The sequence below is a fragment of the Hemiscyllium ocellatum genome, chromosome 29 (assembly GCF_020745735.1).
Source record: "Hemiscyllium ocellatum isolate sHemOce1 chromosome 29, sHemOce1.pat.X.cur, whole genome shotgun sequence".
Lineage (NCBI taxonomy): Eukaryota > Metazoa > Chordata > Chondrichthyes > Orectolobiformes > Hemiscylliidae > Hemiscyllium > Hemiscyllium ocellatum.
The window spans coordinates 50761210-50786101 of record NC_083429.1 but is presented as its reverse complement, the minus strand read 5'-3'; the positions used below and the strand labels follow the sequence as shown (position 1 = coordinate 50786101).

Sequence of the window (24892 nt, the reverse complement as noted above, 5' to 3'; positions counted from 1 at the left end):
GGAGGAAACCGGAGCACCCGAAGGAAACCCACACAGACACAGGGAGAACGTGCAAACTCCACACAGTCAGTCACCTGAGGCGGGAATTGAACCCGGGTCTCTGGTGCTGTGAGGCAGCAGTGCTAACCACTGTGCCGCCGTGCCACGCACAGTAACAGTATTAGAACTGTTAGATGCTTTTTGACCAGCACCCACATATTCAATGGGACAAGGAACCTTCTTCTATGCTATAGATTTCTGTAAATCTATGACTAATGACTAACAGCAAATCTAATTCTATATGAATGCAATTTGTTTTTGCAGGGTAAATGTGAATACAGTAAGTTGAGGCTGGGCTGTGACAGGGAGAGGGTTGTGTTTTTCAGGGTGAATGAAATATGATGGATTGAATTTACCCGCCATCTGGACCACATGGAGGACATTCTTAAGAGTCTTCCCTGGGAGTCCCTCAAGTGTGACGATTAAAAGAAATGAAATGAGGTCAGAGCAATTGGTTACAGATGAAGTGACTTTTTCCTATCTCAGGTCATCTGTTGCTGAACCCCTCATCTCAGCATCTGTTACACCAAGACTTGATCATTTCACCTGATCACCATGTCAACTCATTAACTTGCAGTTTTGGAAGTTAATGCTATGCACAGATTGTAAGAAATGGGAACAGGAGTAAGTGATTCAGCCTCTTGAGCTTGCTCCACCATTCAATCGGAATATGGCTAATCTGCTCATCACGTCCATTTTCCTGCTTTTTTCTCACATAATCCTTGACTCCCCTCCTGATCAAGAATCTATCTCTGCATTAAATATACACAAGGACTTTGTCCCTCCAGCTCTCGATGGCAGGGAGTTCCAAAGACACTCAATCATCTGTGGGAAGAAATTCTTCCTGATCTCCATTTTAAATCGGTGCCCCTTTATTCTGAGACTATACCCCCTGGTCCTAAACTCTCCCACAAAGGGAAACTTCTTCAGCATTTACCCTGTCAAGCCCCTTAAGAATCCTCATTCTTCTAAACTCCAGGGTGTGGAGTCCCAGTCTGTTTAGCCTTTGCTCAGAAGACAATGCCTCCATGTCAGGGATCATCCAAGTGAACCATCTAACCTTGGCCTCTACGCTGAAAGAAAATTAGAGGAAGTGTTGGTTCCACAGCATTCCTTGCTGATCTCCTATGTTGTACTCTCCATAAACTTGAGGTCATCCAAACCTCTGTTGCTGTTGTCTTAAAGTGCAACATGTCTTGTTCCCCTGTCACTCCTGCACTCAATGACCTACATTGGTTCCCAGTCAAGATTGGCTAGATTTTAAAATTCTTAACCTTAATTTGAAATATTGTTGTGGCTTGGGTGTTGACTTGTGTATTGTAACATTCCTGTGAAGCACCTTTGAAAGCCTAATTATATCAAAGGTGCTGCATAAATATATAAGTTTGTGCTGCGAGGGGAGGGGTGAGATCCACTGCCCATAAGTAAGGGAGAGAAAATTTGCCATCTCATCAGGAGAATTCAGGAGTTAAACATTAATCACTTCCACAGAGAAGCGCCGGAGAAAGATAGCAGGTGGACATTCACCAACGTTTTGCTTAAAGATCTAGGACGCTAACCTGCAAATATTTAAATCTGCTGGGAACTTTCATACCCCAAAATCTATTCAAATCTGTCTAAACCAGTTCAAAATCCTGCCCCCAAACTGTGAAGACACGGGATAAACCCCTCTGTTTAATTTAAACCAACAACACAGAAAAAAATTATCCTTTGCAGTAATCTGTGAAAATTCAAGAGGCCAAAAACTATTTAAAATAAAAATTAACAACTTTATTTCTTAAGTATGACAGAGTAATTAATTAACAACTGTTTACAACTCCTTCCTCTCACCTATATTTTTTATCTTCCCTTCTATGTACGAGTCTGATAAAACCCCTGTTTAAGATTTATAAAACAAAACTTCTTATTCAAAACCAGGCAGCTTTCCATTCTTCTCTGTATCCCTATCTTCTTGGGGATTCTGCTTCACAGGTTACTGATTGATAAAGGTACCTTTAAGAGAAGTATTTTTTCAGCCAGTCTTTACATGTTGGTGACTTGGCAGTTCTCCTCCCAACTGTTCAATTTTCCCCAGTCTTATACCCTTAAAGCACTGGATTGTGTCAATGGCTTTCAAGATTATCAATATACTAAATACAAACTGGGTTGGAGTTTGGTATTTCTTTGGGGAGTATAATTTAAACTGATTGGCCTAATTCAAATCTGTTTTTGTCTCCAGATGCTACATTGTATCTTGTTGAGAACACTTGGTGCTGTCAGGTAGTTCTACTATTAGCTTTCTTAAAGGTACAGTAGACTTGCATCTTCATAATACTAGTTTATTCATTGTAAAAATATCAGAAACAGAACCTTGGACAGCACTTTCAAAACCCACGACTACTTTCATCTAGAAGGACAATATATACATGGGAATTCTGCAAGGTAGCCTCCAAGCCACTGACCATTCTGAGTTGGAAGTATCAGTGTCGCTGGATCAAATTCCTGGGACTCCCTAACAGCATTGTGATTATCCCTACACCAAATAGATTGGCAGTGTGAAAAGGCAACTTGTTACTACCTTCACCAGGTTAACTACTGAGGGCAGTAAGGGCTGGCCAGCCAGCAACGCCCATGTCCTGTGGAAGAATAAACAAGATGGGGTGCTTGATGTTTGGGTATTTTCCAGCTGAGTAATGTTGGGGGTGAATAAATCTCTGGGCTTGGGAAGATGCTTGCTGAAGGATGTGTATGTGCTTGGCCATTGAGGCTGAGGCGTTTGAGGGAAGTGTGACAATTTTTAAAAAATCTCTGGGCAGCCGTCCATCCAAAGTTGGCAGCCCCTAATGGAGAGTGTGTGCGTGTGAGAGAGAGAGAGAGGAGGTGATGAGGACACAGAGCAGGGTGAGTATAGAGAGAAGAGAGTAGAGGGGTGGTTCGGGGGGGCGAGGGATTTCAATGTTTATTGCTTCTCTCCTGGTGATAACGTGCCTTCAAGCTCCTCCTGGGCACTGGGTTAAAAAACTACAGGCTGATGAAGCTTGGGAATCATGAAATCAGGATTTGATTAAGTGTGTCTGAAGGCAGCCCTGCAGTGCAGTACGTGAGAGAGAGAGAGAGAGAGCAGCAGCAGCAGTTCTGCCAGCAGAGAAGGCCATACAAACACCAGCGAAGGGGGGAGGAGGAGGATGCCTCACCGTTAAAGGACCAGAGTGCCTCATCCTGGGTCATTGGAATAAAGCACAAAGCTGTCAGCCTCTCTCCCTGGAATATTGCCCAGAGGTGAGATCATTTTGTTTTGTTTCTGCTTTCCTCGTAAACCAAATACCATACACTGAGATTAGAAGTCAGTACAATGGCCAGGTCTCTATCTATGTGACGGTCCTGGTCTTGTTCCCTGCACTCTCTCTTATCCCCGGAAATAAAAATGCCCTGGTGAGGCCAACTCTGGTATCTGCCTCGGGCACAATGTACCCAGCTGTTGTTAGTAAGTGCTCCTCGGGCACGTTTACAGATTGGGGTTATATTTGCAGAGAAAGGAGGTAAATTATCGGCCATGGACCTTTGCCAGGGATATAGCCACCTTGGATGAGAGGGGCTCCCTCTCAGCATTTCTCATGGAAATGGTGGGGGGTCTTAGTGAAAAACAGGGAGTTGGACCTGCAGAAATGCAGGAAGATCCTGATTACCCGAATGGAGACGGATTACAAATTTGAGGGTTTGTTGTGTTTGGCCTTTCCCTGTTGAATTGGATCATAATTCAGCTTGAATGTGCTCACTGATGTTCCTACAGTGGGCTGTGTTTGGAAGAGAGAGATTGGAGATGTAGAAGCCACAGAAGAGAATTACAGGAATGCTACAAGGACAGAAGAAAACTGAACAGGCCAGAGGTCCTTTAGGAAAGAGAGGACTGAGCAATGAAGTTTATCGAGGCCTGGACTATTACGAAGGGGGTCGAGAAGATAATTTGACCTGTAAAACACTTGGCTATAAATAGACAATAATTACTATTGAATCCCAACCTGGGATTCAGGAGCAGCTTGTTATTGAAGGAGTGTTTCGAATGTGGGACTCACTACCAAAAGGAGTGTTGGTGAATCACATAACTGCTTTAAGGGGAAACTGTTAGGGAGGAAGAAATAGAAGGAAATAGATGGAGTCAGAGGAGCATCATCAGAGTATGAACTGTTTAGAACCAAAATCCATGCAATAGTGTGAAAATTGTGAAATAAATGCATTGGATATCAGAGCTAACATGAGCAAGTTTTGAAGACTCACCAATGAGTCCATGTCCTTCACAGTTTTTCCCAAACAAATGATCCAGGCTTCTCCGAGGATCAATTTCAGGCTTCACGGAGTTAATTCGTGCTGATTTCAGGCTATATAGTAACCAGAGGGTTACAATGAAGCTGAACGTTTGTTAAATTTGGGAGAGAAAAAGGTAGCTGTGGTTACCGTTCCTGATTGGTTCCCTGGTGGGAATTGCATGCATCTGGAATTTGTTCCTTAACCCTCTCCACCTGTCTCCTCTTTAGGCAATTTTTAAAATCTCCTCCCTTTTGTGGCACAGAGGTAGTTTCCCTACATCTCAACCAGGAGGCCTGGGTTCAACTGCCACCTGCTCCAGAGGTGTGTAATAACATCACTGAACAGGTGTATAAGAGAACTGGGTTAACTAACAAAAAATCCTCCTCCTTCCAAATCTTTGGTCACTTATCCTATTATGAGACATGAGGTGAAGGTTTGGTTGGCCGCCGTCCAGGGAAATATTTACTTTTAAATGTTCTATATTAAAACGAAATGACTGCATTCATATAAAAAAAGGGTGGTTGAATAAGCCATTCAGCCAATCATAGCAACATTAAATCCGATTACAACTGATTCTCTACATTATAGTGTGGAAACAGGCCCTTCGGCCCAACAAGTCCACACCGACCCGCCGAAGCGCAACCCACCCATACCCCTACATTTACCCCCTTACCTAACACTACAGGCAATTTAGCATGGTCAATTCACCTGACCCGCACATCTTTGGACTGTGGGAGGAAACCGGAGCCTCTGGAGGAAACCCACACAGACACGGGGAGAACGTGCAAACTCCACACAGTCAGTCACCTGAGCGGGAATTGAACCTGGGTCTCGCGCTTTGAGGCAGCGGTGCTAACCACTGTGCCACCGTGCTGCCCATACCATACCTGTATCTCAATACCTGTACCATATTCCTGCTTACTTCTCATACCCCTTGATACAGTTAGCCTCCAGACATGTCTCTGTTTTTATCTTAAATATATTCAGTGATTTCTAACCACAGCTTTCTGAAATAGAGGACACCAGACATTCGCCACTCCTTGAGTGAAGACATTTCTCTTCACCTCTGTCTGAAATGGCCTACCCATCTCCTAAGATGATGACTCCTTGTCCTGGACACCCAGGTCTCTTTGACAATTTCTCAATCTATCACCATTTAAATAACACTGTGCCATTACGTCCTTCCTGCTGTAGTGGACAAATGATAGCGTGGTTGTCATGTATTTGCCCACTCACTGAACGTGACTAAATAATCCTGAAGCCTCTTTATATCCTCCTCAGCAACACCACTCCTACCCAGTTTTATTTCATCAGCAAACCTGGGAATATTCCATTTGATTCCTTCACCCAAATTGTTGCTGTATATTGTGAATAGCTGGAACCAAAGCACTGCTCCTTGCATTGTCCCTCTTGAAACTGCCTTCCATGCTGAAAAAGACTCAATTCCTACTCCATTTCCCGTCTTCTAATCAGCTCTCAGTCCGTGCCAGTACATTACCACCAATCCCAAGATCTTTGATTTTGCACACTAGCATCTTAAGTGGGACTTGAACAAAAGTAATTTGAAAATTTCATATATCCATATGATATATGAAATATATCCACTGGTTCAGTCTCATCTATTTTACTAGTTACATTCTCAAACAATCCCAGCATGTTTGTCACATGCTATGCCCCTTCCATAGATCCATGTGCATTTCTGTTGATGTTTACTAAGTGCCCCTTTAGCACATCCTTTCCAATAGACTGCAAATCTCTACTTCCTGGTTTTCACCCTGATGTGACAAAACAGCCAATGGAAACCTTTTGAAGTGTAATTGCTGTTGCAATGTGGGAAATATGCAACCAATTTGCATACGGTAAGCTCCCACAAACGATGGCCTGATAATCTGATTTTGTTAACTATTTTCCAGGATAACAGTGAAAACTCTGCTGTTCTTCAAAATAGCCCCATCAGAGCTTGTACGACAGCTGCCCTGACAGTGCTGCCCCCACCGCCCCCCCTCCACTCCGTTCTGCACTGCACTGTCAGCCTGGATTATTGTGACAAGCTCCTCAGTGCACTCACCTACCGACACAGTGATGTGCACAAATTTGAAACAAAAACCAACAGAAACAAAAAAAACTTCCATTTAAATCTAAAAAGATCACGTCCCTCCTGCATTGTCATGATTTTGAATTCATTGCTCATTTTAACTCAAGGCTGACGCTCCCAATGGCACACTGATAGAGTACTGTCACTTTGAGATGCCATCTCTTAAATAAGACATTAAACTGAGGATGCACTGCAAGGGAACTTAGTGGCTTTATTTGAAAAACAGCTGAGGAGTTTTTTCTGATGTTATGGGCAACATCCACCATTCAACTAATGTCACAGAAACAGCTCTTTGAGGGATCATCCTGTGTAAACATTGGCTGCTATGTGTCATGTGTTTCAACAGCAGCTGTATTTCACAATCACTGAGTTGGCTTTGTGATGGCTTGGTGAAAGTCTGTGGTGTTGCAAGGTGCCAAACAAATGCAAATTCTGTCTCTTACCAAATGATGTTGTTCTTGATCCAGTTCCAGGGAAGATGTAATGATTGCAGGTGAGCAGCCTCCAACATGAGAGTGGCTGGATGCGACAATGTCGTAGGAGCCTTCCTACTTCTGCAGCTGGAGACCTACGTCCGCTCAGGTATTCCATGGGGAACCGACCAATTCTCATTCCTTGTAGTTTTAGTGATTTTGCTCCCTTGACCACCTTGACCTCCATTGCTCAGAAATGAGCAGCCATTGAGGAACGAGTTACAATTTCCAATTTCTGACGGCATCGATGGCCTAGTAAATACTTAACGGCATCTACTGTCCCCAGACCGATGTTATGGATAATGAAAGGCTGGGAGTCTAGAACAGAGAAGGTTTGGCAGTCTCACTGGGTGCCTTTAGACTTCAGAAGGATTTGAAGGGGAGATGTTCCCACTTGTAGTGGGAGAGTCTAAATCTTGGTGCAATTGACATGAGACAAATGGGAAAAATTCCAACAGCGGACTTAGGAGAAATTGGAGAGAATGTGTAAATGCTGGTGAACAGCATCTCAGATAAAACTAGATATTCACATGGAGGAGGAAAGAATAGAGGGTATGCTGGAGGACTGAGATGAAGGAGGGTTGAATAGATGATCATGCAGAGCAGTTACACCAATACAGATCAATGGAGCTGAATGGCCTGTTTCTCTGCTGGAGGTCACATGTAGGCCATTCAGCCTTTCAGCCTGTGCTGGATTAACAAGACCCAGCAGGGAACACAGCACGTTGCCTCTATGCCCCAAAGATGAGGGAGGGATAAGAGGGGGTGGCCAGAATTTCGGACCATGGAATGATAACCTCTGCTCCAAGACCCCAACCACCACCCCGACCTGGCAGGTTACAGTTCTGGGATGGGACAGGGGAACTGAGCTAGTCTGCGAATGAATTGACCTTGAAGCGCAGTTGCTGTTGTAATGGACACATGGCAGCACATGTGGGCACAGCAGGATCCCACAAGCAGCAATGTGATAATGAGCAGCAGGTCTGTTTATGTGAAGTTAATTGTGTGGGGATGTGATGGTGGGATTTGGCTGAATCGTATTGCCCCGTGTGTAGAATAACTCGATGTATGCCCTGGCTTTGTGCTTGGAAAACCGTAAGATTCTGGTGGAGTATCTGAAGCCACGGAATTGCCCCCCGGTAAATGTTAAGGCGTTCTAACGGAGTGACCCTCTGTTTACTGCTGCTTGCTTTTTGCTTCCAGAAAATGTGGAGCCATTTCCTCTTCTCAACGGGCGCCCTCGGCCCGTGGTCTCCTTGGAGGAGAACATCACAAAGGAGTTCACCTGCAGGATGGATGGCTGGAAGTCGGTGCCCGTGGTCACCTGGTACCTGAACGGTAAAAAGCAGCTGAGTAACCAGACAATGCTGATTCCCAGCTCCAGTGAGACTGTTAACCAGAGCTTCAGCTCCTTTGTGATCACCACCCACAGGAAGGACAAGGAACTCAACTGCTCAGCGACTGACCCGGTCACTGGAAGAACTGAGAATGCCAGTGTCATCCTCAATGTGCAGTGTAAGCACCAGGAAATCACCCACCGATCCCTCCACAACCATCACTGGGGCTTCTCAACTCACTTAAACCCTAATGGTACCAAATGGGGAGAAGCTAGAAGGATAGGCTGGCAATGTTATTTCCAAGCTCAGGGGCCAAAGGAGATGGTGCATCTAAAACCAGCTTTCTCTCTCTTGGCTGCTGGGGAGACACAAGAATTTGATGAGGGACACTGACCCCTGGGGGGCAACATGTGTCCCACGCATCTGTACATCTCTCTTGACATTGAGAGGCTCCTCTGCTTGGCCTGAAGCACCAGGTTCTGTTGCTGCGGCCACACCAGAAGGGGATGCAGGCTGTTCCCCATCACACTGTGCTGGGACAGTAGGCCTGTCCTTCCCATTTATAGGCCTCAGTACCTGCCCCAAGTGGAAAATGTGCATGGAGTCATAGACTAGGGACACAAACCCTTCAGTCTGAATCATCTGCACCAACCAGACATCCCAGGCTGACCTAATCCCATTTACCAGCACCCAGCCCATATCCTTCCTATTCACCGACCCATCCAGATGCCTTATAAATGTTAAGGCGCAGAAGAAGGTTATGCCTTCACCAGTTAGTTTTGATAATGATATTCATTTAACTAATACTCGGCTTTCTCCTCATTCCCTTGCACATTCTTTTTAACTAAAAAGGGACTCTTTGTGGGTCAGTTACTTTGCTGTGGATCTGGGGTGGGGCCAGACTGATTAGATTAGATTCCCTACAGTGTGGAAACAAGTCCACACCGACCCTCCTGAAAAGGGTAAACGTTTCCTTCCCTGAAGGATGTATGTACACCAGGTGGAATGGTACTGTATTTGGTTACTTCTCTTGGTACCGCATTAATTTTTTTTGCCCTTTCGCATGGCGCTTCCATAGTTTATAAACATTTCTGATCTATCGCGCGTGAAGTATGTCAAAGGTCACTGTACCACCTCGGTGTCATATGGTCTGACTCCAGAACAAAAACCAAAGGAACTGCAGAAGCTGGAAATCAGAAACACAAACAGAAATTGCTAGAAAGGCTCAGCAGGTCTGGCAGCATCTGTGGAGAGAAATCAGAGTTTCCTCAAAACTGATGATAGCTAGGAAAATGGTGGTTTATATGCAGAAGGTAGGGTGGGAGGCAAGGGGACAAGGAGTAAGTGATGGGTGGCGGTAGAGCCCAGAGAGAGAGAATGGTTGGGCAGACAAAGGAATGGATTATGATCAGGCTGGGAAAATGATTAGCTTTTAATGGGGACTATTAGTGGCTAATAATAGGCTGTGTGCAATAGCAGACCATGTGATAACAAGGCTCAGTGTATGGGGGTTGGGGTAAGGACATGGAAGAAGGTGCCACAAACCTTGAAATTCTTGAACTTGATATGAGTCTAGGAAGCTGTAGAGTTCCCAAATGGAAAATAAGGTACTGTTCCTCCAGCTTACACTGAGCTGCGCTGGAACACTACAGCAAGTCTGTGACAGAGAGATGTTGGCCAGGGAACACAGTGGTGTGTTGAAGTGGCGTTATATTACTTTGTTCAACCAATGACATTGCCTATTGTGGTGCAACGGTAGTGTCCCTTCCTCTGAACTAGAAGACCCAGGTTCAGATCCCACCTGTGCCAGAGGTGTGTCATAACACATCTAACAGGTTTAAAACATAATAGAAGGTGCATGTGTGAAATTGAGACTTTGAGGGTGTATTTAACTTGGGTTGATTTGTATAACTGAAGGTGTTGCTGGAGGCAGACCTGTTATTTTTCAGCTCCTGGTATCAGGATTCTATCATTGACTAAAAGACTAACTGCATCCATGCACTGGAGTCTGATGGGAGTGTTACATGACTTATAGTCACAGATCTCCTCAGTGAATCGTCTCTGAATATCCAAGTCAACATTCTAATCTCTCAGTTGAGGTTGTAACTAGTTGTCAGGGAGTGAACAAGACAGCATTTCCCAGTCGTTTCCGAGATGTGACCCCCATTGCAATGCCTCAAATTCCCTTTGGCTGGAGGGTAGGTGAAGAGAGCTGACTGATAGTGAGCAGGGATGTGAGGTGGGTTTTGAGAGTTGTGTGGGTGAACTGAGCTGTCACCAAAGTGGTGAGGATATAAAACTGCTCCAAAAAAAAGTCTTGCCTTTATACAGGTTGCAAATTTGGAAATCTGAAATTAAAATGGACAAGGCAGGAAATACTCAGCAGGTTAAATAGCATCTATACTGAGCAACAGAGGGAATGTTCCCCAAAAGAGAAGGTTCTAATGAGGGTTCACTGACCTTAAACATTAGCTGTCTCACTCTCTTTCACTCTCTCTCTCTCTCTCTCTCTCTCTCTCTCTCTCATTCCTTGCTGTGTTTGCTTCCAAACATTTCATGATCCACTATTAGTCAGCACGCCTTCGGCTATTTGAACGCTTCGCTCTAGATTTCTTCCCGAAAACTGTCGATCTTTTTCTGTCTCTCTCTCTCTCTCTCTCCTCCCTCAACCCTTTTTCTTTCCTTTCTTCTTTCTTCTTCTTTTTCTTTCTCTCTTTCTTCTATCTCCTTTTTTTTCTCTTTCTCTCTCCTTCTGTCCTCCTTTTCAGACTGTCTATAAACCTGTCTCCTTGTTCCAGCCCTTGGAACCCCATTTTAATATCTCCTCTGGACTCAGTTTTGTCTGTTAATGATCTTTGAGAAGTTTCCTTACTTTAATGGTGCTGTAATGCATTTAAATGAAGTTCAGAGTCCTAGTGGATAAAGATTTAAAAAGGACCTGAGAGGGAACTTTCACACGCAGAGGGTGGAATTAGCAACCAGAGAAAGTAGTGGAGGCTGGAACAATGACAACGTTTAAAAGGCATCTGGATGGGTATATGAATAGGAAGGATTTACAAGGAGATGGGCCAAGTGTTGGCAAATTGGATGAGGTCAAATTTGGATGTCTAGTCAGTACGGATGAATTGAATTGAAGGGTCTGTTTCTGTGCTGTATAATTGCGACTCTAGATCAATGCAAATATAAATTGCTGTTGTTATTGTGCCATTAAATGATATCTCTTGGTCCTCTCTGTGTTTGTCTCCCAGTTAAACCCGAAGTTGTGCAGATGGATGCTGAGTACAGGGAACACAATGACTCTGGTCTGTTCCTCGCCCTTTTTGTCTTGGTTCATGCTAACCCTCCAGCCACCATTACCTGGGTGGACGAGAGTGGACACGTCGTCGTGAACACCTCCCACTTCATGATCCTGGACACTAAGACGTACCCATGGCTAACCAATCACACGGTCCATGTGCAGTTATCCAGCCTGGCCAAAAACTACACCTTCACCGCCGGCAATGAGTTTGGTGCAACCAAATCCTCCTTTTCTTTCCCAGGTAAACTGTGTGACAAATCTGCTGTTGGTTATAAAACCTGTTTCGAAGCATTCCAAAGTCCTGGTTTTCCAAAATGAATTGATTCTGTCAGTGATATATTAAAGGGATATGGAGCCAAGGCAGGGAGATCAGTTCCTGGTTATCAGCCATGACCTAATTAAATGGGGGAGCTGGTTTAGCACTTTCTCCTGTCTCAAGTCTTTAATTTATTTAATAGAATCCCCTACATTGGGGAAGCAGGCCATTCAGCCCATACTGACCTTCCAAAGAGCTATCCCATTCATACTTACCCCACTACAATATCTCTGCATTTCCCAAGATTAATTCATCTAACCTGCATGTCCTTGGACAGTATGGGCAAATTATTATGACCAATCCACTGAATCTGCACATCTTTGGAAAGTGGAAGGAAGCTGGAGCAACCAGAGGAAACCCATGCAGACATGAGGCAAATATGCAAACTCTGCACAAACAGTCAGCCAAGGTTGGAATCAAACCTGGGTCCCCAGTGCTGTTAGGCAGCAGTACTAACCACTGAGCCACCATGCTGCTCTAAGTTTTAGGGATGTGGATGTCCCTGCCAAGGCTGCTATTTGTCCCTAATTGCATTGGAGGAGGGTGTCAGAGGGCATTTAAGAGTCAACTACATTGGCTGTGGGTCTGTAGTCACGTGTAGGCCAAACCAGTTAAGAATGGCAGACTCTCCTTCCCTGAAGGAGATGAGTGAACCCGATGAATTTTTCTGACCATCGATAAGCATTTCATGGTCATCATAACTGAGATGAGCTTTCTATTGTCCAGGTTTAATAAATTGAGTTTAACCTCCACCCTCTGCCAAAGTGGGATTTGAACATGTGTCCCCAGACCATTTGGTGGGCCTTGGGATTATTACCGCAGTGACTTTACCACTATGCCATCAAACCCCAGATAAGAGTTGATCATTCACCTGTTTAAACCCTAATCCAGAAGTGGACATTTCCAGCACAGTCCTGAGGGAGTGCAGCACTGTCGGAGGTGCTATCTTTCAGATTTGAGTTTAACTGGAGGCTCCACCTCAGGTGGGGGAATAACAAAGGTCCTACAGCGCTCTTTCAAAGAAAAGGCGAGTTCTCCCTGATCAATATTTATCCTGCTGCTCCAAAAGTTTGTCATTTAAACCTGTTGGACTATAACCTAATGTCATGTGACTTCTGACACTATTTATCCTCTAATTTTATGTTATACAGCACATTAGTTAGACCACTGTTGGAATATTGCGTGCAATTCTGGTCTCCTTCCTATCGGAAAGATGTTGTGAAACTTGAAAGGGTTCAGAAAAGATTTACAAGGATGTTGTTAGGGTTGGAGGATTTGAGCTACAGGGAGATGCTGAACAGGCTGGGGCTGTTCTCCCTGGAGCGTCGGAGGCTGAGGGGGTGACCTTATAGAAGTTTACAAAATTATGAGGGGCATGGATAGGATAAATAGGCAAAGTCTTTTCCCTGGGTTGGGGGAGTCAAGAAGTGGAGGGCATAAGTTTAGGGTGAGAGGGGAAAGATATAAAAGAGACCTAAGGGGCAACTTTTTCACGCAGAGGGTGGTGTGTGTATGGAATGTGCTGCCAGAGGAAGTGGTGGAGGCTGGTACAATTGCAACATTTAAAGGCATCTGAATGGGTATATGAATAGGAAGGGTTTAGAGGGATATGGGCCAGGTGCTGGCAGGTGGGACTAGATTGGGTTGGGATATCTGGTTGGTGTGGACGAGTTGGCCCTAAGGGTCTGTTTCCATGCTGTACATCTCTATGACTCTATAATCAGTAATGAATAAATAGGGTGGCACGCTGGCTCAGCGGTTAGCACTGCTGCCTATCAGCATCAGGGTCCCAGGTTCAATTCCAGCCTTGGGCATCTGCCTGTGTGGAGTTTACACATTCTCTCTGTGTCTGCATGGGTTTCCTCTGGGTGCTTGGGTTTCCTCTCATGTTCCAAAGATGTGCAATTGGCCATGTAAATTGGCCCATATTGTTAGGTGCATTAGTCAGAGGGAAATGAGTCTGGGTGGGTTACTGTTCAGAGGGTCGGTGTGGACGGGTTGGGCTGAAGGGCCTGTTTCCACACTGTAGGGAATCGAATCAAAAATGATCGGGTCTTTATCATGTTGCTGTTGGTGAGAGCTTGCTGTCTGCAAATTGGCAGCCATTGAGAGTGTGAAAGGCACTACGTGAATGCAGGGCTCTCTTTCCAGTTTGGGAGGGACTTGTGCAAACAGTTGGCCAGCTGATCCTCTCTGCTTTGCTCTCCCAGGTTTCCTCCATTCACGTGTTGAAGTGCCTGTTTTAGTTATCATTCTCGCAGGAGTTATCGGGCTCCTCAGTATCCTGCTCCTCAATGTTGTTGTGCTGTGTGCTGTATATCGGAGGAAGAAGGGACGAGCAGGTGAGAGACTCAGTGGGACATTCCAATGTGTTGGCCAATGACAACTTATCATAGAGACGCAGGTGGAGCAAATGTCCCGTCAACAAAGCCACTTGCAGACTCATGGGTAACTGCTGAGTATGAGAACATGGCAAAGGTCCTGCTTTTGGCACTTGCTCCCTGATAAAATGACTGATAGTATTTTAGCAGAACAGTGGCTGCTACAACAGGTCAGAGGCTAGGAATAATGTGGTGAGTAACTCACCTCCTAAACACTGCCTACCATCTACAAGCACAAGTCGGGAATGTGTTGGAATACTCCCCACTTGCCTGGATGGCTGCAGCTCCAACAACACTCAAGAAACTTGACACCATCCAGACAAAGCTGCCCAGTTGATTGACACCACATCCACCACCGATGCACAGCTCCAGCAGTGTGTGCCATCTACAAGAGGCACTGCAGCAACTCATTGTTCTTTTTTCAGAAAGAACTTTCTAAATCCATGACCTCTACCGTCTGGAAAGACAAGGGCAGCAGGTAAATGGCAATGCTACCATCTTCCCCTCTAAGCCACTCATCCTCCTGACTTGGAAATATATCACCCTTCCTTCACTGTCACTGGGTCAAAATCCTAGAATTCCCTCCTTAATGGCACTGTGAGTTTCCTTACACCAAATGGACAGTAGTGGTTTCAAAAAGGAAAAGCCGCTATCTCCTCCAGGAGAAAGTGAGGACTGCAGATGCTGGAGATCAGAGCTGAAAATGTGTTGCTGGAAAAGCGCAGCAGGTCAGGCAGCATCCAAGGAATAGGAAATTCGACATTTCGGGCATAAGCCCTTCTTCAGGAGGGCTCTCTCCTCCAGGGTAATTAGAGATGGGCACTAAATGCTGGCCCAACCAGCGACACACGTCCTGCAAGCAATGTGAAAAAGTAAAAACCTTTTCAAGGCACCTTGTTGAATGTTCTGTTGCTTTGCAATGGAAAGATTCCTGTCAACATTTCCCTGGAGGCCAGACTTAATGGAGTGTCTGTATGCTCAATGTACACCACAGGAAGAGGCCATTTGGCCCATCAAGTCTCGCTTTTTGTAATTCAGCTACTCCCACCATTCTGCTCTTTCAGCTCCAGCACCCTTCAATATTTTGCCTCATGTTTATCCAATTTCCTTTTGAAGGCTACTATTGAGTCTGTACCCAGCATCCTAACAGACAGTGTTTTCCAAATCTTAACCACAGGTATAGTATAAAAAACATTAAATAATGTTGTGTGTGTTTTTTTAAATCTTAAACTTGTTCCCCCAGTTAGTGATCTGTCAGCCAATTGAAACAGTTTTTGTCCATAATCTGAATACTTCTTCATGTGAATCCTGTTATCAAATCTCCTCTTATCCTTTTCAGCTGTAGGGAGAGCGGCCCCAGGTTTTCTCGTCTCTCCCTGTAAGGACAGTCCCTTATTCCTAAAACCATCCCGGCAATTTTTCACATCCTTCCTCAGGTGTGGTCAAGTTGGTGTTGTAATGTCAAACCTTTGGAGCTAATTTGCATAGAGTCATAAAAATAGTGATCTAGTGATGATCTCACTGATTGTTTTTATTAGTTCATGAGACATGCTGACTGCTCTTCAGATACGAGAACTGTTTAAAAGTTCATGGAATCAGTGTGTGCTAAGTTGCCAGCTTATGACATCACTAGTTAGGCCACCATTTATTGCCCGTCCCTAATTGTGAGCCACTCTAGTCCATGATGGTGTGGGCATGGATTGGGGGGTGGTGGAGGTTGGGATGGTTAGGATATCAGGGCGCTCGTCATGATGTTAGGGAGGGAGTTCCCAGGATTTTCACCCAGTGACTGTGAAAGAACAGCATGATAGTTAGACATGTGCGTGTAAAGTGGTGGGAGGGGTTGGGGTAGATTAAGGGGACTATTGAGATTCTTGAGCTTGTTCCACCATTCACAGACGGTTGATCTCTCTGTGTTTCAAATTCCACATTCTTGTCTTGCCTTGATTCCATTATCCCTCATTCCCCTCAATAACAAGAATCTGTTCACCTCTCTGTTAAAAATATTCAGTGATTTCCCCCTCCCTCTCTCCTACCTTGATTGCCTTAGGAGGCACAGAGTACCAAAGTCATACAACCTTCTGAGGGTAAAACATGACTCCTCATATCTCTCCTATAAAGGTGACCTCTCGTTTTAAAAAGTGCACCCTAGTTCTGAACTGACCCACAGGAGGGAGCACTTTTTTTTATATCCATCTTGCCAAGGTCATTCAAAATCCTGTACATTTCATTCAAGTTACCCCTCGCCCCTCTCTCCAGCGAAAACAAGCCCAGTTTGCCCATACTTACCTCATAAGATAACCTGCTGGTTTTGATGTCAGTATGGTGAAACCTTCTCTGAACAACCTCCAATGCATTTACAACATTCCAAGTCAGGATGGCTTATGGCTTGGAGGGGAACTACAGGTTAGTGTGTTCATGTATCTGCTGCCCTTGTCTTTGTCTGTGTTAGAGATCACTGGAAAGTTACCGCATGTATTTGACAGCACAGACTGTACCCATTGCAGGTCCACAGTGGATGGGGTGAATGTTTGCCCTGGTGGACAGTGCCATTCGAGTGAGTCACTTTGCCTGAGATGTGTTGAACTCTTGAGTTTTGTTGCTTCGGAGAGAACATTAAGAGAGACACAAGGCAGCGGGGCCTGTTTCTACAAATTATATTTTAATTCTGCTCAGCTGAGAGAACAGGTGAAGTCTTGGTTTCGAATGTTATCAGAAAGGCAGCACTTCTGACAGTGTGACACACCCTCAGTACTGCAAAGGGTAACCACCTAGAATTCGACTCAACTCCCTCCAACTTGGAGTTTCTAGTGTTACCAGCTGAGTGATAGCTGATGGTTTGGAAATGATTGAACCTGAAGTTTCTGTGCACAGGACAATAATTGATTCCTTTTTTCCCCAATCTGTTCCAGATGTAAAACCTGACTGTGACTCAGCTGTTCACAGGTAAATAATGTTCTCAATTGTTACCTTTTGGTTTGTACTTCACATCTTTATTGCCTCTATGCAGGTTTGATCCTTAGGTATATGTCACAACTCAGCGGGGGAGCACACTGGAATTTAAACCCTGCTGTTCATAGACTGTCACAAAAATTAAATTTAAAAATCACTCAACACCAGGTTATAGTCCAACAGGTTTATTTGGAAGCACTAGCTTTTGGAGCACTGCTCCCTCATCAGGTGTTTGGACTATAACTTGGTGTGTGATTTTTAATTTTGTACACCCGAGTCCAACACCAGTGTCTCCAAGTCATCACAAAAATTAAAGTTTTATAAAAGTTTGCAAACTTCCCCAATTTATCTGTCTTTTAGACCCAGGTTGACAGAAAGCTCAGAAGAAGTTTCTGTACTGAGCAAAAGTTACTATTTATTATAAATAAATAGACGATGGTTACATATAAACAACCATAAATTACTGACATACAAATCTATTAGTTAAGACTTCGACTCCCTTATAAACTTCCCCATTACACACAGCCAGGCATAAAACAAAACATGGGTGTTACGGATGGAGGGAAAGACTGAGATGGCAGTTCACTGCTCTCTACTTGTGCTGATCAAAATGGTGTATCTCAGTCTTCCTTCTCCAGATACTTTAATTTGTTGTCAAACAATTTGAATAATAATACTGAGCAAATCCTCTTCTTCCATAAAATGGCCCTGTCTTTTTCTCAACGTAGTGAATCCACAAATGTTAAATGTGATGAAGCACAGATACCGAGAGAAACCATTTCACTTCAGTCAAATCTGCGGCTGAATCCAGACTTGAATAACCTGAGCCAACCTCCTGCAGGTAGGTCACCGTCTTCATCTTGAGTGGGTCTTCTCTGAATCGCTAGTTGATTTTTTTATATTGCTTTAAAGGAATGAGGTACAGTCAAGTCCACCCTTTGCAAATGCAGAAGAGCTTACTGGGTATATTTTTGCCCCCTCCAGAACTAATCTGCAGCTGCCTATGGTTTTAAAGTAAACTTTGTCCACGCTGTCAGAAGTGCACATTGTGTTTGACTTTCTCAATTTATCTGCCACATTTGCCATTAGTGAAATTGCCATTGATGAGGTTTGCTGGGACTGTGTCCTCCCAAACTAAAGGACCTTGTTGTAACGTAAGAGCTGGCTGTTCAACATCATGCAGAGGGGCGTGATTTTAAGGAGTTGTGGGTGGCTTGATGGCTCAATGGGGTCAACCCCACCGCTGGGCGACTGTGTGGAGTTTGCACATTCTCCCCGTGTCTGCGTGGGTTTCCTCTGGGTGCTCCGGTTTCCTCCCACAGTCCAAAGATGTGCAGGTTAGATGGTTGCTAAATTGCCCATAGTGTCCAGAGACATGCAGGCTAGGTGGATTAATCATGGGAAATGTGGGATTACAGGGAGAGGATGGAGGGTTGGGTTAGGGTGGGATGCTCTGTTCGAGGTTCAGTGTGAACTCAGTGGGCCGAATGGCTGCTTCAGCATTGTAGGGATTCTATGAGTTCATGTTTCAAGGAACTTCTTAGAGTGAACAAGGAACAAGAGTAGGCCATTCGGCCCTTCGAGCCTGCTATGCTATTCAATAAGATCATGGCTGATCTGATTTTAACCTCAACTCCACAGTCCTGCATTCTCCCAGTTATCTTTCATTCCCTTGGTCATCAAGAAACTGTCCCATCTCTGCCTTAAAAACTTTTAAAGATTCTGTACTCACTGTCTTTTGAAGAAGGGAATTCCAAAAAAAGTTTCCCCATCTCTGCTTTAAATGGGCATCCCTTATTTTCAAACTGGGAGCCGTGGTCCTGAGGAAAGGGAATGAAGAGGTTTAGAAACAGGATTTGCAGGGTTTGAGCTTCAGGCACAGCCACCAGTAGCAGAGTAATGGAAATCACAGACCCTCAGGAGGTCAGAATTAGAGGAAGGTAATTGGAGAGACAGCAAGACTGTGGAGGGATTTAAAAATGACAATGTGAACTTTTCAATGGAGTTGACCTAGAATTGAGGTCAGTAAACATCATGGTGATGGGCTGAATGGGCCTCAGTGTGTTGACATTCAAAGATTTTCACACACACTCATGTTGTTTTCTTGCTGAAATTCTTTTTCTCTTAAAGTTTGGTTATTCTTGAGCATTTACTAATGTTGCCAATTCCTTCTGCTGTGAACCAGAGCCCCATCAAGGATCGAGACCGCTGTCTGAAAGCCACGCGGCACATGAAGATCTCTCTGATCAGGAGAACGTCTCAGCCGCGGACTCTAGAGGTGAGGAATTTACACAGTCTGACTCAGCATAGTGCCATGTTCACCTGTGGTCAGTCCTTTCACATGAAATGAGTCAATCTGGTCTCTTTCCTACACTGTGGTTCACAAATGAGCAATGTACAGTTACTATGGTGATATGAAGCTTCCTTCGGGGATCTGGGTGGTGCTACCATTGACCTGCACTGTTCATAGAACTATACCCTATACCCTAGAGACCCCATCCTGTACCCTAGAACTATACCCTATACCCTAGAGACCCCATCCTGTACCCTAGAACTATACCCTATACCCTAGAGACCCCATCCTGTAACTGCAAACTTTTTATTAACCGGTACCTTTGGGACCAGGAATGTGCCAGTTGATCCGAATAATCAAGAGGTCCACATAATCAATGTAAAAATACAGTAGTAGAAATGTTATGTGAGGGATATACACATCACTGTTATACTTTATTTACAGCATAAATCAATTGAATAAGAATACAACTTTGTCTTAAGTACAACTTAGCAGCAGAGAGCCTTCTCACCCGCACCCTCCACTGACTACTCGGACATCGCAGTGATCGCGCTAATATAGTAAACCTCTGGTATTTGAGAGACAGATGTTTTGCCAATTTACCAAGAGTGTCACCTCATTTCAAGGTGCCGGTTAAACCAAAGTTTGTTGTATTATCATATGCCCGGAAACTATTCCCTCATTAGCATGACCACCCTCTGAGAGGCTTACCTACAAGGATAAAACAAGGCTGGGGAATCTCAAAGCTGGGAATCTTTGCAAAAGGAGAGGAGTTAGTAAGAATAGTTAAAAGCTAAAATTATTCAAAGAACTGCTGATGCTATAAATCTGAAACATAAACAGAAATTGCTGGAGAAAATCAGCAGGTGTGGCTGCATCATGGAAAGCAGACAGAGTTAGTGTTGGTCATCCGCAGAGTGAAAACAGGAAGTTAATTGCAAATAATAAGGAAACAGCTGATGAAGTAAACAAATATTTTGCTTGTGTCCTCACTAGAGAGGAACAACTGCAGTTCAGGAGGTGGAAGGGGCAGGAGTGTAGTGAAATTACAATGGTGAGGGACGTGGTACTGAATAAACTGAGGGAGCTGTGGTCTGACAAGTCTCCTGATCCAGATCAACTCCAATCTGAGGCCTTCAAAAAGGTAGCCAAATGACAGTAGATGTGTTAGCTTTTCCAAGATTCCTGGATTCAGGAAAGATTCTGTTAGATTGTAAAGTAGCAAGTGTGATCTCATGTTCTTTTTGAATCATGAAAGTGTAGGCCCTTATAGCTTGACTCCTGTCTTGGGAAAGGTGTTAGAATTGATCATTAAGGAGGTTACGGTAAGGCACTTAGAAAATCTCAAGGTAATTGGGAAGAGTCAGCATGGATTTGTGAAACAAACATATGTTTAAACAGTTTATTAGAGTCCTTTAGAAGTGTATCACATATAGTGGAAAAGGGGGACGCCGCACATGTTGTGTGCTCGGATTTCCAGAAGACATTTGATAAGATTATTTTAGAAAATAAAAGTTCATATTTTAGAGGGTAACATAGACATGGATAGAAGATTGGCTGGCTGTTAGAAAATAGACAGTAGGCATAGATGGAACTTTCTCTAATTGGCAGGGTGTGATAAATGGAATACTTCAGGTTAAATGCTTTGGTGTCAACCTTTTACAATTTACAATGACGTAGATAAGAGGAGTGAAGGCGTGGTAGCTAAGTTCACAACAACGCTGAGTTAGGTGGTGAGGTATGTTGTGACAAAGACATGAGCAGGTTGCAGGGTTGCAGGCTTAGATAGCCAGGATGGGTGAGTGTGCGAAAATCTGACGGATGGAGTCTATTGTGGGGAAAATATGTAGTTGTCCCCTTTTTCAGGAAGAATGAAAAAGCAGAATGTTACTTAAATGGACAACAATGGCAAGATTCTGAGGTGCAGAAGGATTTAAATGTTTTGGTGCATGAGTCACAAAGCGTTCGCATGCAGGTACAGCGTGTAACCAAGAAGATTGTGGAATGCTATCTCTTTATGAAGAGAAGAATTGAACTTTACAGTAGCGACGAATAAAAACAGAAATTGCTGGATAAGCTCAGCAGGTCTGGCAGCATCTGTGGAGAGAAATCAGAGTTAATGTTTGGGGTTGAGTGATGCTTTCTCAGAACCCATTCTAAGGAAGGGTCACTTCGACTGAAACGTTAATTCTGATTTCTTTCCACAGGTGCTGCCAGATCTGGTGAGCTTATCCAGCAATTTCTGTTTTTCTGATTTACAGCATCTGCAGTTCTTTTGGGTTTATTTTTAAAGTGATGATGTAATGCTTCAGTTATACAGGACACAGAGAGAGACCATATCTTGAATACTGTGTACAGTCTTGGCTTTTTAGTTAAGGAGGAATATAAATATTTAGGTGGTTCCGGGAGGCTTACGAGACTAACACCTGGATTGAATGGTTTGTTTTACAAGGACAGGCTGGGATTATATCCTCTGGAGTTTGGAAGAGTGAGGTCTGACTGAATTTAATCTCAGGACAAAGTGCGGACTGCAGATGCTAGAGATTAGAGTGGAGAGTGTGGTGCTGGAAAAGCACAGCATGTCAGGCAGCATCCGAGGAGCAGGAAAATCAAAGTTCGGGCAAAAACCCTTCCTCAGGAATGAGGCTGAGAGCCTCTGGAGTGGAGAGATAAATGGGAGGGGGTGGGGCTGGGGGGAAGGTAGCTGAGAGTGTGATAGGTGGATAGAGGTGAGGATAAAGGTGATAGGTCAGAGAGGAGGGTGGAATGGATAGGTGGGAAGGACAATGGACAGGTGGGACAGGTCATGAGGGCGGTGCTGAGCTGGAAGGTTGGAACTGGGATTTGGTCTTATACCATCTTGAATGATCTTCAGAAGATGGACATTGAAAGGAAGTTTCCACTTTCTGGTGTATCCCAGAACCAGGGGACACTGTTTTAAAATTGGAGGTCACCCTTTTAGGCTGGAGACGAGAAAAACTGTTTGGATTGTGTAATTTTGGAACTGTAAGTTAGGAAGCTCTGGAGGAGGGGGAATTGAATATTTTTAAGGTAAAAATAGATAAATTCTTAACAGGTGAGGGAATAAAAGTTATTGGAAATAGATGGGATTGTGGAATTCAAAACATCATCAGATTGGCCATGATCCTGTTGAATGGTGGAGCAGGCTCGATGGGCTGAATGGCCTGCTACTGATTCTATTTCATTTGTTTTGGAGGGGGTGAGGTTGGGAGGAGGTAGTCTTCAGGAGTGTGTTAATATTTACATGGGGGGGGGTGGGGTTGGATCTGCGATGTGGTAATATTTACAGGGGTGGGATGGGCGGTTCCTGGGATGTGCTGATATGTATGTGGGAGGGTTCTATTTACAGTGGGGGTGGGGGGGTGTGGTTCTGGGATGTGCTCATTTTTACAGAGGGATCTGTGGGATGTGTTAATATTTACAGGGGTGGTATCTGGGATGTGCTAATATTTAAGGGGGGGGGGTGGAGCGGTTCTGGGATATGCTAATATTTACAAAGGGGTTTCCAGGAGTGTGGTGTTATTTGCAGGGGAGGTGTGAGATGTGCTAATATTTACAGAAGGGTCTCTGGCATGTGCTAATATGTATGTGAGGGACTTGGGAATGTGATCATATTTACAGGGTGTTTAGGAAGTTGTTCATGTCCTGGGAATATGGACAGCACAGGGCTCCAAGCATATGGTTACCATGTTTGTCACCTGATAGTTTACTTTGTTATTTTGCTGCAGGATTTGTTCGTTTCCCGATGTACGGATATATCTACAAAGTCTCTAGTATGAGCAGTGATGAAATCTGGCTTTAAGCATGGCCTTCCCCGATGTCCCATGAACATTGGGGCTTCCAGACCACGAGGACTATGATCTGCTTTACCTAAAAATGCCCTCAGTGTCCCAGCCATCGCCATCCACTCCCTGGAGCTGCTGCTGGTGCTTTGTGCAACTTAATGATTGTTTACAGCAAGGTGGACCCCCCTCAACACACAGTTAATCCAGTCCGGTCATTCACTAAAGCAATGAGAAACCAGTTGGGCTAAACTATTTTTCTGTCTGTTTTGGGGAACCATTTTGAATTGTATCACTCAGAAAGAGGCCATTTCCAGCACATGACTTAATCCTGACAAAAGATCATTTAAAATTTAAACTTCAAAGCTGTCACAAGCTGAAAGGCCATGTTTGTTTGTTGCTTTTTTAACCGCTATCTTTTAACAAATTGCCCTGACGTAGCACCTCTGACATAGTAATAATTACGCCACACAAGTGCCAGACAATGACCATTTCCAATGAGACAAACTGGGACAGCATTGTGGCTCAGTGGTTAGCACTTGTGTCTCACAGCATTAGTGACCCAGGTTCAGTTCCAGCCTTGAGTGAACTGTTTGCGTGTTCTCCCTGGGTCTGCTTGGGTTTTCTCTGGTTAGCTCTCACTGTCCAAAGGTGTGTGCAGTTTAGGTGGATTGGCTATGGGAAATGCAGGCTAACAGGGATAGGGTGGAAGGGGGGTTGGGTCTGAGTAGGATGTTCTTTGGAGGATCTATGCAGACTCGATGGACCAAGTGGCCTTTATCTACACTGTAGAGATTCTGCGATTCTATCTTCCTTTCAGTTTCAACAACATCACCTTTACCCCCGCAATAAACATTCTGCCAAAGGACTAGCTGTATTATCACAGCTGCTGTAAGACCAGATCAGATACTAGGATTTCTCCGACAGGTAACTCACCCCCTGACTCCCCAAAGCCTGTTCACCGTCCACAACACACAAGTCAGGAGTGTGATGGATTACTCCCCACTTGCCTGGATGAGTGCAGTTCCAACAACACTCAAGAAACTTGACACCATCCAGGACACAACCTGATTGGGACCACATCCACTCCCTCCACCCTCCACACTCAGTAGCAGCAGTATGTACTATCTACAAGATGCGCTGCAGAAATTCCCCAAAAATCCTTAGGCAGTATCTTCCAAACCCATGGCCACTACCATCTAGAAGGAACACCACTATCTTCAAGTTCCCTTCCAAGTCACTCACCGTCCTGACATGGAAATATATCACTGTTGCCTCACTGTTGCTGGATCAAAATCCTGGAATTCCCTCCCTAAGGGCATTGTGGGTCTACCCACAGCCCAGAGGCTGTCATGGCTCAAGAAGGTAACTCACCCCAAACTTCTCCAGGGGCCATTAGAGGTGGGCTTCCTTGTCAGCGATGCTCTCATCTCATGAACAAATAAAAATAAAACTCCCCAAGTTACCTTAAATGGATCATTCTCAAACAAAATTTATCTCAAAGGTATTACGGCAGATGGCCAAAGGTTTCATCAAAGAGCTAGGAGTGTCGTTGTAGTGAGGTGTTAGCTCCCCAGGCTGGAGGCTGCACTGAGTCCCTTCCAGGCCCCCTCTTCCTCCA

The 24892-nt window shown here is 44.4% G+C and overlaps 1 protein-coding gene across 1 annotated transcript; it reads left to right on the top strand.

The window, feature by feature from the left end:
• Positions 1 to 3148: 3148 nt before the first annotated feature.
• On the top strand, positions 3149 to 23513 carry LOC132829670 (transmembrane protein 25). The gene is made up of 9 exons (XM_060847017.1): positions 3149 to 3297; positions 6886 to 7000; positions 8095 to 8406; positions 11477 to 11767; positions 14053 to 14184; positions 17136 to 17169; positions 17904 to 18016; positions 19361 to 19453; positions 23218 to 23513. The coding sequence occupies exons 2-9, from the start codon at positions 6928 to 6930 to the stop codon at positions 23289 to 23291; spliced, it is 1122 nt and encodes a 373-aa protein (XP_060703000.1). The 5' UTR covers positions 3149 to 3297; positions 6886 to 6927; the 3' UTR covers positions 23292 to 23513.
• Positions 23514 to 24892: the final 1379 nt, after the last annotated feature.

Excerpts from the sequence above, each read along its gene's own strand:
- LOC132829670 (XM_060847017.1), top strand. The coding sequence starts at position 6,928 with ATGAGAGTGGCTGGATGCGACAATGTCGTAGGAGCCTTCCTACTTCTG. Across the intron at positions 7,001-8,094 it reads GGAGACCTACGTCCGCTCAG|AAAATGTGGAGCCATTTCCT; the intron begins GTATTCCATGGG and ends TTTTGCTTCCAG. Across the intron at positions 14,185-17,135 it reads GAGGAAGAAGGGACGAGCAG|ATGTAAAACCTGACTGTGAC; the intron begins GTGAGAGACTCA and ends AATCTGTTCCAG.